Below are 15,484 nucleotides of genomic sequence, written 5' to 3' on the forward strand. Positions count from 1 at the left end.
TTGCTCTATTGAAGTCTTGATCCATTCTTTGATGATTGACCTTGTACGTGCATCATTGTCTTCATCAAAATACTCGAGAAGCCATGTCTTCACATTCTCCCCCTTTTTGATGATGACAACCCGATTCAAAAGGCGATTCTTGAAAGAGTCATCGGACTTGATGTTCTAACACGTTTGCCCCCCCTATGATAATGCTCCCCCTAAATTATTGATTTATTTGGAGACTTTGAAATTTTGAGTTCCTGCAAGTTTGTTAGATACATACAATATATGCTAGAAAATCTCTTCTCCCCCTTTGTCATTATCGAAAAGGATGGGACAAGACATATTAACAGTTTGGAGATCATGCATATAAAAAGCATACAAAACATCATATAATTAAGAGCCATGATATTGTCAAAACACAACCAAAACACAATAAAACGATTGTTCTTAAACTTTAAACGAACAAGAAATTAAACGATCAAAGTAATAAAAAACCCGACAAGAAACAACAAGCAAATATGTTAAACATAGGATTTTTTTAAGGACTCTCAAACATTGCATCGATCTCGGCATCATCATCATCTTCATCATTGTCGGGTACAGTTGGTGGTTTAGGAGCATGAGAGAGTTTGGTCATAATTTTCCTAAGGGCTGTCATGCCTAACTGATGCTCCTTATGGTGGTGGTCAAGTTTTTCATCTACTGAACACAGTTTGTTATAGAGGACCTCATTGGTATAGCCACCTTTAGGAATTGGAGGAGTAGAAGATGAGTGCCCAACCGATTCTCGATAACGATACATGTCAGATGGTAAGTCATAGCATATGCCAGTGTTTTTGGTAGCGGAGTCAACATTGATCTCATTGGTTTTGACAGTCATCATAATCTGAGGTTCACGTTTCACGGCAATTCCACTCTTTTCAATGATGATAGAAATAAAACGACCATACGGAATACCTCCGGATAGCGATTGAAGGTGCGTCAGATGGTGCATGAAAACATAAGCCCAATTGATTTGTATCCCAGATTTGATAGTGTAAAGCAACATACTCTCCATATCACTCAATTGAGAATGATTGGAATCCTTGGGTACCAAAACATACGCAAGCACAAAGTGAAGCATTCGATCACTTACCGATAGGTTTTTGGCCAGCCTGTGGAATCTTGGAGTGAAGGGATTTGATCATCCCAGGATTTCCTCTTAAGAGTATCTTGTAATGCTGAAATAATAGTCCATACACTTGAAGTCTTTTCAGATTTCAGAATCTCGCTTCATGACATGAGAAATTTCTTCTCCTTCAGATGGAATACCTAGAAAAGATCCCAGTTCTTCCATACTGAGTTCTATCTCATTCCCTTTCACTTTTGCAGTCATAAACATGTTGTCATCCTCATCATAAACAATATTGAAAGTGTGAAAGAAATCTTGTACCAGATCAGGGTAGACAACACCGACATTGGAAGCCAAATCATAAACTTGCTGCTTGATTAACAGAACTGGAAACACAAAACTCCGACTTGGGAAAGAGGTGAACTTCACATATTTGACCGGCAAGAGAGGGCGACTGCGGATTCCAAAAGTGAAACGGCAAGCCTTAATGGTATTTTCCATTGGAGGATCGGAACTTTCTTCTCCCATCTTCTTCTTACCCTTATTTTGCCTAGAGGAAGTCATTGTTGAGGAGGAGAGTTAGGGTTTTGAAGGGGATTTTTGGATTATGAGAGAAATGATTTTGTGAGTGAGAGATGAGGAGGTAGGGAGTTTATATAGAGTTTAAAGTGAGTGGGTATTGATTTGGAGGGAGTAGTTGGAAGGTTTTGTGAGATTTTATTTTATGAGGGTTTAAGAGTGAGTTGAAAAGTGACGACGATGAAGAGAATCAAAAACACATGCAATGAATATGAGCCACATATATTTAAAAGATATGAATTAAAAAAATGAAATTTATTTTTCAAAAAAAAAAACAGAATAGCAGCGAGGTAACCGGTTATAGGAAATGTGGTAACCGGTTACGTTAAACAAAAAGTAACACAAAAGTCAGAAACGCTACTGGTTAACTGGTTAACAGAAATGTGGTAACCGGTTACCTGATAGAAAAAATGCCCCAGAATTCAAATTTTCTATTGGTTAACCGGTTAACAAGGATGTGGTAACCGGTTACTTGTTGAAAATTTTGTAAAAAAGTAGCAATTAAGAGTTCAAAACACCATTTTTTCTATTCTTTGGTAAGATAATAATGTTTTTGCGTACCTTTGCCCTGGTTCATCATAAGACAGGTTATGACGAGTTTATATGTCACCTTCATCCAATATTCCAAGCTCTCTTCGAATTTTGTAAAACGGTTCCTTTGCGAGAGGCTTGGTGAAAATATCGGCCAATTGGTTCAACATCCCCTTTGAGCACGTGGTCACGAAGGAAGTGATGGCGGATGTCGATATGCTTCGTTCTTGAGTGCATGACTGGATTTTTTGTAATGTTGATGGCACTTGTGTTGTCACATCTTAGCGGAATACATCCGAGATCTATTCCAAAATTTCGAAGTTATTGCTTTAGCCAGAGTATCTGAGCACAAGAGCTGCCTGCTGCTATATATTCTACTTCGGCTGTACTCAGAGCAACACACGCTTGTTTCTTGAATGCCCATGAAACTAGTGCATTTCCAAGAATGTGACATGTTCCACTCATGCTTTTCCTATCTGTTTTACATCCTGCATAATCCGCGTCAGAGTAACCAATTAAATTGCACATACTACCTTTAGGATACCATAAGCCAACATTTGTCGTTCCCTTGAGATACTTCATGATTCGTTTGACGACAGTGAGATGTGATTCCTTTGGATTAGCTTGAAAACGAGCATAGAGACATACACTAAACATTATGTCAGGACGGCTTGCCGTCAAATACAACAAGGAACCAATCATACCTCGATATTTGGTGATATCAATTGAAGTACCGGATTCGTCTTGATCAACATAAGTTCCGGATCCCATAGGGGTAGACATTTGCTTGCAACTATCCATGTCGAATCTTTTCAAGAGTTCTTTGAAATACTTGGATTGATTTATGAAGATACCATCGTCTAGTTGATTGATTTGTAATCCGAGAAAATAATTCATTTTACCCATCATGGACATCTCGAATTCTCCTTGCATCATTGATGAGAATTCTTCACACATATCTTTGTTTGTTGATCCGAATATGATATCATCAACGTATACTTGTACTAACAATGTGTTGTTCTTGATTCTTTTGATGAAGAGAGTTTTGTCAACCTTGCCTTTTTCAAAACCTTTTTCACAAAGAAAGTTGCTAAGTCGATCATACCAAGCCCCAGGCGCTTGTTTCAATCCATAAAGAGCCTTTCTTAGCTTAAAAACATGTGAGGGATTCTTGAAATCTTCAAAGCCGGGGGGTGCTTTACGTAAGCTTCTTCGTTGATGTAGCCATTAAGGAATGCGCTTTTGACATCCATTTGAAAAAGCTGAAAGTTTAGTGAGCAAGCATAAGCAAGTAAAAGGCGTATAGCTTCTAACCTTGCTACCGGGGCGAATGTGTCTTCGAAATCAATTCCTTCTTCTTGGTTGTAGCCTTGTGCGACCAGCCTTGCTTTGTTACGAACAATGATGCCATTTTCGTCAAGTTTGTTTTTGAAGACCCATCGAGTTCCAATGATGTGTTTATTGCTAGGTCTCGGAACAAGTTCCCAAACTTGATTTCTTTCAAATTAATTGAGTTCTTCTTGCATAGCAATGATCCATTGGTCGTCTCCTAAGGATTCATCAACTTTGGAAGGTTCAATTTGAGAGACAAAAGCCATGTTTAAGCAAGCATCCTTTAAATTCAATCTTGTTGAGACTCCTTGACTAATGTCACCAATAATCTTGTCGATTGGATGGTCTCTATGAGTTCTTCATTCTTTAGGTAGTTCATTGATGTTTGCGTCTTGTGGATCTTGTTCTTCATGGTGTTCCCGTTGATTTTCATTACCGGATATGAAATATATCTCTTGAGGAATATTTACTAAATCATCATCATTATCAACAATAATATCCTCCTTTGAGGGGTTAGTTTCATCAAATGATACATGCATAGATTCCTCAATAGTTAAAGTTCTTTTGTTATAAATCCTATAAGCTTTTCTAGAGAGAGAATAACCAAGAAATATACCTTCGACGGATTTTTCATCGAACTTACCGAGATTATCTTTGTCATTATTGAGGACAAAGCATTTGCATCCGAAGATATGAAAGTAGGCTATGTTCGGTTTTCTTCCCTTGAAAAGTTCATAAGGAGTTTTCTTCAAGACAGGTCTAATATTTACTCGATTACTTACAAAGCATGTCGTGCTTACCGCATCCGCCCAAAAGTATTTTGGAAGATTGGAGTCGCTAAGCATTGTTCTTGCAAGCTCAATGAGAGACCTATTCTTTCTCTACACCACTCCATTTTGTTGAGGAGTCCTTGGTGCCGAGAAGTTGTGAGAGATTCCATTTTCATCACAAAATTCTTCAAAGGAAGCATGTTGGAATTCTCCACCATGGTCGCTTCTTATGGAGGCAATGGTTAGTGACTTCTCATTTTGGATTTGCTTTGCATACTTCTTAAATGCTTTGAATGCGTCATTTTTCTGCACTAAAAAGAGAGTCCAAGTGTATCTAGAGAAATCATCAACAATGACTAAAGCATAAATATTACCTCTGAAGCTCCTTGTTCTTGATGGACCGAATAAGTCCATGTGCAGCAGTTGTAATGGCCTTGAAGTGGTCACTACATTTTTGGATTTGAAAGTTGATTTATGTTGTTTCCCCTTTTGGCACGCATCGCAAAGTCTATCTTTGATAAACTTCATCTTGGGAAAACCAATGACGAGGTCATGCTTGATCAACTTATTCAAATGTTCCATATGAATATGTGCGAATCTTTTGTGCCAAAGCCATGAATCGTTGTTGTTTTCCATGAGACACTTTACCTTCAAAGATAAATCATTAAGGGAAATCATAAAAATATTGTTAAGGCGTTTACCTTTTAGTTTAACCTCATGTGTGACTTCGTCTTCTACCAAGCACTCATCTTTAGTGAACTTGATCTTGAAGCCCTTGTCACATAGTTGGCTAATACTAAGAAGATTGTGCTTTAGTCCTTCGACATAAAGAACATCTTCAATGGATGTAAAAGGTGGTGCACCAACAATGCCTTTGCCAAGAATCTTTCCTTTGTTGTTATCTCCATATGTAACAAAACCCTTGGCTTTAAGCTTTAGATTTGGAAATTTGCTGATGTCTCCCGTCATATGCTTGGAACACCCACTATCGAGATACCATAAGTTTGATGTGGATTCCAAGCAATCCTATAAAACAGATTAAGTTTTGTTAGGTACCCAAGTTGCTTTGGGTCCTTCATAATTAGTGCCTTTATTTACCCATACGTAATGCCTATTAGCAACACTAAAGTTTCTAATATAGCAAGCATTAGGTGTATGGCCTTTAATACCACAATAAAAGCATGTTGGTTCAAAATTACTTCTATACCTAGAAGGATAAGACTTCTTCTTAACAAGGTTTTTCTTTTTAGGATAATGATGAACTATTTTAGGTTTGTTCACTTTCTCTTGGTTTGGTTGGTCACTTGCCTTAACAAAGATTGTCTTGTTTGAGCTTGGTTTTGAAAACTTTGAGTAACCAAGCCCACTTTTATCATTTGAGTATCTTTGTTGGCTAAGTACACCCTCCAATCCAATTTGTCCTTTTTCGTATCTTTCAAGAACTCTTTTTAGTTGGACAATTTGAAAAGAAAGTGACTCACATTTATTGCATACAAATTTTTATTTTTGATCACTAATCATCTTTTCTTTTTCAACTTCAAAATCTTTTTCCATTTTCTCAATTTTCTCTTCCAAAACTGAGATTTGTTTCTTTTGAGATGATATAGTTTTATACAAAATTTTGCAGTCATTTAATAATTCATCTATGGCACCTTGCACATCATTATGAAAAAGCGAAAAATCATTACTAACCTCATTTACTTCATCATCGGAATGGTGTGAGGCCATTAATGCTAGGTTTGCACTTTCATCACTATCCGAGTCGGATGACGAGCTTATTTCGTTATCTTCCCATGCGACATAAGCCTTTTTGTACTTGTTCTCCTTCTTTATTTTGAATCCACTTTTCTTAGGTAGTTGAGGACAATCTGGTTTTATGTGGCCTTGCTTACCACATTCATAACATGTTACCTCTTGCATTGAAGTGGAAGTTTCTCTTTTCTTGAAGTGTTTCTTTCTTTTGGCATAGAAGGAAGGTTTGTCATTCTTACCGAAAAAATTGCCTAGCCTTTTAACAAGTAACAAGAAGTTTTCATCCTCCTCCGGATTGTCTTCTTTCTCAACATCTTTGGAGTCAACTTTCAGAGCGATGTTTTTGGACTTCTTATCTTGATTCTCATGTTTTTCAAGTCTTCCAAGTTCCGTCTCATATTCTTGAAGTTTTCCAAACAATGTAGCGGAAGTCATTGTGGATAGACTTTTCTTTTCTGATATTGCCGTCACTTTTGGTTGCCATTCCCTGGTTAAAGATCTAAGCACTTTAAGATTCAATTCATCATTACTTAAAGTCTTACCTAGAGCTTTTAGATGATTTGTCAAGTGCACAAATCTTTTCTGCAAGTCAAGGATGGATTCTCCGGGCTGCATTTTGAACAACTCGTATTCTTGACTCAAGGTATTTAATCTTGATCTTTTAACTTCGGCAGTTCCTTCATGAGTTTCTACCAAGGTATCCCATATTTGTTTTGCCGTTGTGCATGCCAAAATGCGAAAGAATTCCTCCATGCTGAGTGCACTTTGAAGAAGATTTATTACTTTTTTTTATCATAGAGGACCTTCTTCTTATCATCATCATCCCATGAAGTTTTAGGCTTTGATGAACCAACGTCGTTAACAACCGTTATAGGAACAAAAGGACCATTTTGGATAGCATCCCATATTTCTTCTCCTTGTGCTTCTAAATGAGCCTTCATCCAAATTTTCCAGAAGTCAAAGTATTCACCACAGAATAATGGAGGCTTGTTATTGCTACCACCATCTCTGAAGACTAGATTATTATTTGCGGAAGCCATTTTGGATCATCTAGGAACGGGTTACCTATAACCTGCTCTGATACCAATTGTAAGTCTGAAATCAGTCTAAGAGGGGGGGGGGGGGTGAATTAGAAACCTTGAAATTTTCTTGTTGTAAGGATTATTTTTCTGGTTTATAATGGTGTTTAGGAAAGTGGTAAAGTGCAGAAAAATAATGACACAGAGATTTATCCTGGTTCCCTTCACAATCCGAAGGTACATCCACTCCCCTTTCCAACAAGAAAGAGATTTCCACTATTTGTTTGGACTTGTACAATGACCAACAAAGACCACCAAGAACAAACTCTTGGATTTCCAACAAAGTCCACTTATGAGAACAATCCTCTCAAAGTGACTCTCTTGTTTCTAAACAACAAGGAAACCTTCTTAGTGATAAGAGAACAATCCTCTCCTATGCACCTCTTACTATCAAACAAGTAAGGATAAAACACTCACTATCTTAATTCCACTAATGCTGGAAAAATTAAGATGTGAAGAACAACAAGTGTATAATTTAAATGGAAGTTTGAATAATCTGGAAATATTTGCACATCAATCAAAGGATTGATCTTCTCCTTTTGGAATAATCAATCTCACAATGTTTATAGAAGTGTTCAAATGATGCATATGAATTTTGGACACTTATCTTTGAAAATAGTAAACAAAGAAAGATTGTGAAAATTAATTTTTAAGGAGGTGATTTGCAATCTGAAAATTTTTAGTTTAAATATCCTTCTATGAACCTCTTTAAACAGGTGCAAACAACCAATGAATGCCATGGTTCATAGAGAAGAAGTATGAATTGAAAATATGAAAAGTTACAATTTTTCTACAAAAATTCCCAGTAGTAACCGGTTACCCAAATTGTGTTAATCGGTTACATTAATTGTAACGTTAAGAAAAATTCAAATTTTAAACTGTGTAACCGGTTACCATGAAAGTGTTAACCGGTTACATGCTAACAAAATCTGCCCAGAAATTGAATTTTGTTTTGGGTTAACCAGTTGCCCCAAAAGTGTTAACCGGTTACCACTATTGAAAAAAGGAAAAATTGAGAACTTTTAAAAGCTGTAACCATTTTGAAATAAACTCTAAGTGTCCATATCATATTATGCATGCAACAATCAATTGAACACTTTATATATAAACATTAACTAAGATTAAATTTCAATACCTTTGTGATCAATTTCTCGAGCGACTTTGAGCTATGTATGATTGAAACTTTGTGTGAATTTGCTCTATTGAAGTCTTGATCCATTCTTTGATGATTGACCTTGTACGTGCATCGTTGTCTTCATCAAAATACTCGAGAAGCCATGTCTTCACACATTCTATGTGATGTTCTTCAATCCTACATTCAGTTAGCTTAGAACAAGCGTCCATCTTTCAGAAAAGGATTTTGGATATCAGTAATAATAGTTAAGGAACCCTATGAGAGTTTGAAGCGATAGTCACTCGTCTTCTGCTTTTGTTTGCAGTCACAGGGATTTGCTTTTGTTAAGGATTTTGATGTTGATCCTCTTGTTCTTTTGCTTTGTTTACCCTTAGTTTTACATGGGTTGGTCCTTTAGGTCTGTAGCCCACTGGGATACCCTAACTTTTGCCTAAGTCAATCTTGTTTTCAAGCTTTTGACTTAGCGGGCTTTTTATTTGATTTTGATTTTTTCATTTTGCTTTATTTTCTTTTGGAGTAAATCCTGTGATATTCCGCTTTCTCGATTTGTTGCACGAGCTGTGACTATCTCACTCCTTTTGATAGGTAAGGGATAACCATTCTGACTTTGTGATTCCATCCTCTTGAGAGGTATATGATATGATTGATCGCTTGATGAGATATTCTCCTCTTGAATTTTAAATGCAAGTTCAAGCTAACTGAAGACTACCCCGCCCCTGGTTAAACATGAAGGTTTTATGTGTTAAAGAAAGAAACTCCTACTTCAAGGCTCAAAGGGGGTGACTAGGGATTAACTTCCCTATGTCTCCGGTGTTTAGGGATTTGAACAATGCCTTGCATCATCAGTATGGTCTTATTAAAAATCATACAAGCAATGATCTTGCATATTTTATTTGCATCATTCTCTTTTGATTTTATTTTAACAAACAATTTGATACTGATAAAATAAAATATGAGTGAACACGAATGGATTTAAGTAAAACATGCATGTTTATTTCATTATTATTATCATCTAAAAACCATACAAGTTTTACACATGAACAACAATTAACAAACAAGAAAAGATTACAAATGAGACATGATTGATACTGCGGTTGGTGTATAGGTTCCTGATATTAAGCAGTGACAATGTATGGATAAGGGTAGTATGGCATTTGAGCCATAAGTGCTTGCACTTGAGGGTAGACACTTGTTATCACATCACTTACCTCGTCCTCTTTCTTTTTAGTAAAACCCTGAGATTTCTTGGCCACTAACTGGCTGTCAATACTAGTAATCTTCTTGGTTTTCAGCCCATTCTCAATGCGTTCTCCGATGGTTACTATGTCAACAAAGTTGGACGAAAAGCTTCCAACTATCTTCTCATAGTACAAACCTTGGAGTGTGCTCATGAAGATATCAACCAATTCAGCATCTACCAATACATGTTTAACTCTAGAAGCCATCTCACGCCATCTCTGAGCGTATTCCTTGAATGTTTCATTGTGCTTGCAGGCTTGATTCTGCAGTTGTAACCTGATGGGTGACATGTCCAGGTTATATTTGTATTACTTGAGAAAGGCTTCGGACAAGTCCTTCCAAGATCTGATTTTACTATGTTCCAGTCCCATATACCAATCTAAGGATGCCCCAGATAAGCTCTCTTGGAAGCAATGGATGAGAAGCTCATCATTATCAATGTAGGATGCCATCTTCCTACAGTACATGATGACATGACTTCTCGGACAACTTAAACCCTTGTATTTTGGTAGGTCTGGTGCTTTGAACTTAGGTGGAAGCACCACATTAGGAACTAGACAGAAGTACTTAGCATCCATACCATAAGTGGAGAAACCTTTAATGGCTCTGATCCTTTCATCTAGTAATTGACAATCTGCTTGTCTGTTCTGATCTGAACCAACAGTAATCTGATTCGCGGGTTGAGGATTAACTTGATGATTGGGAAGTTGAACACCCTGAGAAGCTGCCTGAGCAATGATTGGAGGAGAAGCAAACTGAGGATACCCTTGAGGATGCATCAATCCTGGATTAACCATCTGACCAACAATTTGACCAAACTGACCCTGATATGGAGCATAGGATGCCCCAGGATACACAAATGAATGTGCAATAACGGAAGACGCCCCAGGATAAGGAGGAGGTATTGGAACACCTTGATTCAAATTCTGAATAGTAGGTTGAGTAGCTCTAGGAGGAAGATGGAAGTGAAGGATATGACCTTTATACTCTACTTCGTTGTCATTATGAGTCTCAACAACCACTGGTGCAGAAGTATGAAAAGCCTGTTCTGGGTTGATCTCACGGTTGTCAACATTAACCATTTGAGGAGAGTGAGTGGTCATGCCCCAAGGATGGGCAACATGATTCCCATTGTCGGGATGAACATCGAACGACTAATATGGCACATAAACATTCCCATTGGCAACTTGTGGAGTAAAATTTGGAGGCAAACCCTAGGGATATGCAACAACATGCCCACTAGGACCCGACTGACAGATAAGTTGACTCACCACCGGTTGGATCACAGTGTCCACAACAACATCAACAAAAGCGATGATAACAATGGCATCAGTAACTACAGCAGAAGCAGGATTGGCAACAGAGGTGAAGATAGTAGCCTTCTGAGCTTGAAGGTACTCCATTATGGTGTTCATGTTACCTTGGAACGTGTCCATTCTGCATTGGAACTGAGTCAAGGTTTCCCTATAGGTAGCATTCTCTTGTTCCAGACCTGCCATTATTCTCGACTTGTTAGCCCTTGTGAAGTATTAGTGTCGAAGAGTCGTCGTCTTTCAGGCTGAGTAAAGGACAAGGTGAGCTTTCTCTAGTTGATACTCATGAGATGCAAATGCATGAATGCACATGTTAGGGATGAAATGCAAATAATTATGTAACATCCATAGATTCAAAGCACCGATGGCGTAATGATTCAGGGTCAAAACTCCGACATATATACAGTAATGCAAAAATGATAAGCAATAACATATGTTAACAACATGAAAATAATCCGGATAATCTGCGCATATTGCCCGATGCAGGATCAAAAGTATGACGTCCATGAGGATAAGGTATGTAGAGGCTATGGTTTCCTGCAGAAAATCCCATATATCCCCCTCACAGATAGGTTATAGTCTTCAAAGGCAACCTAGAAAGGTTACTAAAGTCAATGACCCAGTTCGAGATACCATTGCCTTAGATGAATGACTCGTCGGACAATGATGCTCCCAAAAGGATCTACTCTAGGTGTGACGTCTCGTGTCAACCATAATCGCGGAATAACTCCACGAAGGTCAAACATGACTCTAGTCACATTGTTATCTTGTGTATATACTCAAGCTCGGGTATAGAGCTTTTCTCTCATGTAATCTATCCTAACCGAACAGGGAGTATAACATATGATATCCATTATATAATATATAAAGAGATAAAGAATGTGATAAATAAAGCGAGCAAAATAATACAGGTAAACACCCATAACAAGCGAAAACAACCTAAACTAGGCACAACTCCTTTTAGCGACTTGGAAGTACTCCAAGCAACGAAGTATCCCCAACAGAGTCGCCAACTGAAGCTAGCGGAAATATACCTGAACATATCACATGTTTGAACATACAACAAAGTCGCCATCGAACTTTATTTATTATCGAAGGAAAGGGAAAACATCGATAAAACCTGGGGGAAATAAATATGCTGGGTAAGGAAGTCAATTATGCAAGGGGAAGGTGTTAGCACCCCAAACATCCATGGTACTCCATGGGAACCATTTTGATTGTTCTCGCTCGACTAGGTGTTATATCTAAATATTACTCGCAAAAGAATGGGAAAAGGAAAAGAAATATATAAAGTGCTCGGTGAGGATTGGGGCCCTCATGCCTACATATCCTTATAGTACAATGAGGAATTCAGAGCTCCGTAGTTCAAAGAATTAGTGGTGGGAGATGAAAAGAATTATGATCAAAGTATGGTCTAAACCAAAGGATATTGTTGTTTGAACTCCAAAAAGGGTGAAAACATGAACCCAAGAGTAAACAGGTATGAACCAACAAGTGAGGGCCTACAACACGGTATCACTGTATCGGAACAACAGAAAAAGAAAGGAATTAAGTGTTTGGTTTCATAGCACAAACAACTCTTGGTTCACAAGGAGATGCAAGATGGAGCACAAAGGTATGGTGTATTTGGCTTAAAACAAGGGTGTATCACATGAAACGAATGAAAGTAGATTATGAATGCATCATGGAGATGAATGGAGGAAATGCCCTAAGGCAGGAGTAATAAATAAGTATGCTCGCGGAGGATTCGAACCCTCGTGCCTACGTATTCTCATCGTGCAATGAGAAAATCAAAGCAATTGTAATTCAGCCTACTACGGCTGAAACCAAAATGGAATGAGATTGATTTGCCATGGTACAATACCCTTAAAGGATGAAAAGGAGAGCCAAGGTTCATGACCTTCAAGGTAAGATATCAATACTGGAGTTTAAAATTGATGATGTCAAGGAATCAAATTGCCAAGGTTTAACACCTTCAGAGCGAATAGAATCAAGTGCCATATTCCATGACTCTTAAGGCTGAGAATTGGATTGAATAACCAAGGTTTAGCACCTCACAAGGTAAACGAGGTAGATATGCCAGAGTCCATGACTATCAAGGAGAAGACCAAATTGAACAACCAAGGTTTAACACCTCACAAGGTGAAGAGAAACATATGCCAGAGTCCATGACTCTCAAAGCGAAGATCTAAATCAAAAAGCCAAGGTTTAACACCTTACAAGGCAAAGAATGTGCCAAGGTTTATCACCTTACAAGGGAAAGGAGTGTGCCAAGGTTTATCACCTTACAAGGCAAAGAATTGATTGGAAAAGGGTATACAACCACAATTTGCTAATAGCAAAAGAGACGCCACTATTGGGGTGTTGAAAGATTGATGCTTACTTGAAGAAAACTTGTTAATTGCATGATTCAACTTGCACTAGAGTTTAGGAACAAGTGCGAGTGCTTTGAATAGCTAGGGCCTACGCCCCGTATGCAAAGTCACTTTAGACAAGGATAAGAGAAACGCTGCCTCATCATTCCTTATTACTTAAGGTTCGTAGTTTGCAACTGGAATCAAAATTAACAAGTTGCTGATAGGAGATCATGCATTGATCCTATTGATGTAATGTCATTTGTTTGTTGTATTGAAAAGGCTTGACAATTTTTTGATACGAATTGTGCTAAAGCCTATGAATGAGGGCGAATGTTGTGCATAGCTGGGGCCTACGCCCGTATGCAAAGTCATTCTAGACAAGGATAGGAGAAATTTTGTCTCATGATTCCTCATTGCTTAAGGCTTATAACTTACAATTTAAATTGCACTCGTCAAGTATTGACACCTTTGCTGTGCTTGAGAATGTAGTCTGTTTTGCTAGCTATGCTTGACTAATGTTGACTTGGAGTCTTGATCTCACATTTGAACCTTGAGGTCATGAGCTCCTGAGATTCAGCATATCCACAATAGCTTGAGCGTAATGATCTTGCTATATCAAGTGATCAAATGTCTTTTGATCACTTGAATAGGCTTGAGGCTTACAACATAATTACAAAGGATTTGGTTTACCAAAGTGACATTTGGTCAACACTAATTAGTGGGATTAACATAGTTAGTTGAACTATGTACAAAATAAACCTATTGAATTAATCAACTAAAAATAATCAGAAAAATTTAATTGAAAGTCCTAAACTAAAAGATCACATATATTCATGAGAATGTCATATTAAAAGGGCCTAAAATTATTAATCTAATTACTTGATCAAAGTATATTTGACCAAATAATTAAATCAATCAAGGAAAATCAAGTCATGAATTAACAAAAGAATTAATTAAAGGTTTAATCAATTAATTACATGAACCAAAAGAAGATTTAAATTATAAATTAATTTAAAAATAATTAACTAATAGATTGGTTCTACTTCTAGCACTTTGAACAATCACTAAAACTAATTAAAAGAGAAACTAATTCTAAAATCTTTACTAAATTAATATTTATGTTTATTTTTTTAACTAGGTAACTAATGTATGTATTTTCTAAGCTAATTAAATTAATGTATTAATTACTAGAGCTAATGTATTAATTTTCTAAACTAAGACTAAAGTATTATATCTAATTAAAATTAAAGTATTAATTACTAAGCTAAAGCTAATGTATTTTTCTAAAGCTACTAATGTTAGAAAACTACCGAATGTATTCTAAACTAAAGTTATTAGTGAATTTGTTAAAGTTATTGTTATATTAAACCAAATCTAAAGTACACCTTTCTAGACTAAAGCTACTTATGCATCTAACTAAAACAATTATATTATGTATAACTAAGCTACCAATGTGTTAAAAAGAAATATATAAAGTACTAACCATATACCAGTAGCACACAAAACGCAGGAAAAAAATCAAATAAAAACTATAATTCATGCTTAAGCTAAATTGATTTTCAAAATGCATTGATTCAACTTTACAATTTACTATTCTAGAAACTTATTACTGAAATTTTTACTTAAATTTTATTTTTTAAAATTTAATGAATGAATCATGCATCGATACATGATAATGTTAAAACATGTATACCGTATATAATAATAGAGAAAGTGGATAAAAGAAGAAAAATAAATAAGCAGTGTCTTTATAAAACAGCGAAAGGTATGCATAACATTATAACATTAGTAAAAAGAGGAAAATACCACCTTTAAACAAGCTTTTGGTAACGGTTAATGAAACCAAATTCAACCAAATTCAACGAGTTAATATATCATTAGAATTGGAATTTTATAAAAAATCGAATATATATCGTAAATTGCAAAATAAGCTACAAATTATACCGAAAAAAAGGAAAAAATAGGCAAAAAATTCAATTAAAGAATGAGTCGATTCGGCTAAAATATGTATCGGAACAAAAAATTAAATATATATTCACGATCAATACAAAAAATCAATTTAAATTGTATATTCACATGTTAATAATAGTTAAGAATTAAAAAAACACTATTTTTAAGTTTATGTGTTCCATGCAAAAATAAGTGATTATCTAATAAGCAAATTTAAAATAGTAGCTTAAATCAATCAATCAGCAAACAATCAATAATTCATGGCAAGGGTGTGGAAGAGATAAAGGATTACCGACAGAGCGGAGATTTGCTCCGGTTAGCGTTGAAAATCAAAACGTCGAAAAGAAACCC

General features: G+C 36.4%; 1 protein-coding gene across 1 annotated transcript; it reads right to left on the bottom strand.

Moving 5' to 3' along the window:
• Positions 1–2,527: 2,527 nt before the first annotated feature.
• Positions 2,528–3,007, bottom strand: LOC127122974 (secreted RxLR effector protein 161-like). The gene is made up of 2 exons (XM_051053246.1): positions 2,911–3,007; positions 2,528–2,829 (listed from the first exon to the last, which is right to left on the bottom strand). Exons 1-2 carry the CDS (start codon positions 3,005–3,007, stop codon positions 2,528–2,530), a joined length of 399 nt encoding a protein of 132 aa, XP_050909203.1.
• Between the last annotated feature and the right edge of the window lie 12,477 nt (positions 3,008–15,484).

Source organism: Lathyrus oleraceus, chromosome 2 (genome assembly GCF_024323335.1).
Source record: "Lathyrus oleraceus cultivar Zhongwan6 chromosome 2, CAAS_Psat_ZW6_1.0, whole genome shotgun sequence".
In the NCBI taxonomy this organism is placed as follows: Eukaryota; Viridiplantae; Streptophyta; class Magnoliopsida; order Fabales; family Fabaceae; genus Lathyrus; species Lathyrus oleraceus.

Coding starts and splice junctions, on each gene's coding strand:
- LOC127122974 (XM_051053246.1), bottom strand. CDS start 3,007: ATGGATAGTTGCAAGCAAATGTCTACCCCTATGGGATCCGGAACTTAT. Junction 2,830..2,910: donor TGATATCACCAAATATCGAG/GTATGATTGGTT, acceptor CTCGTTTTCAAG/CTAATCCAAAGGAATCACAT.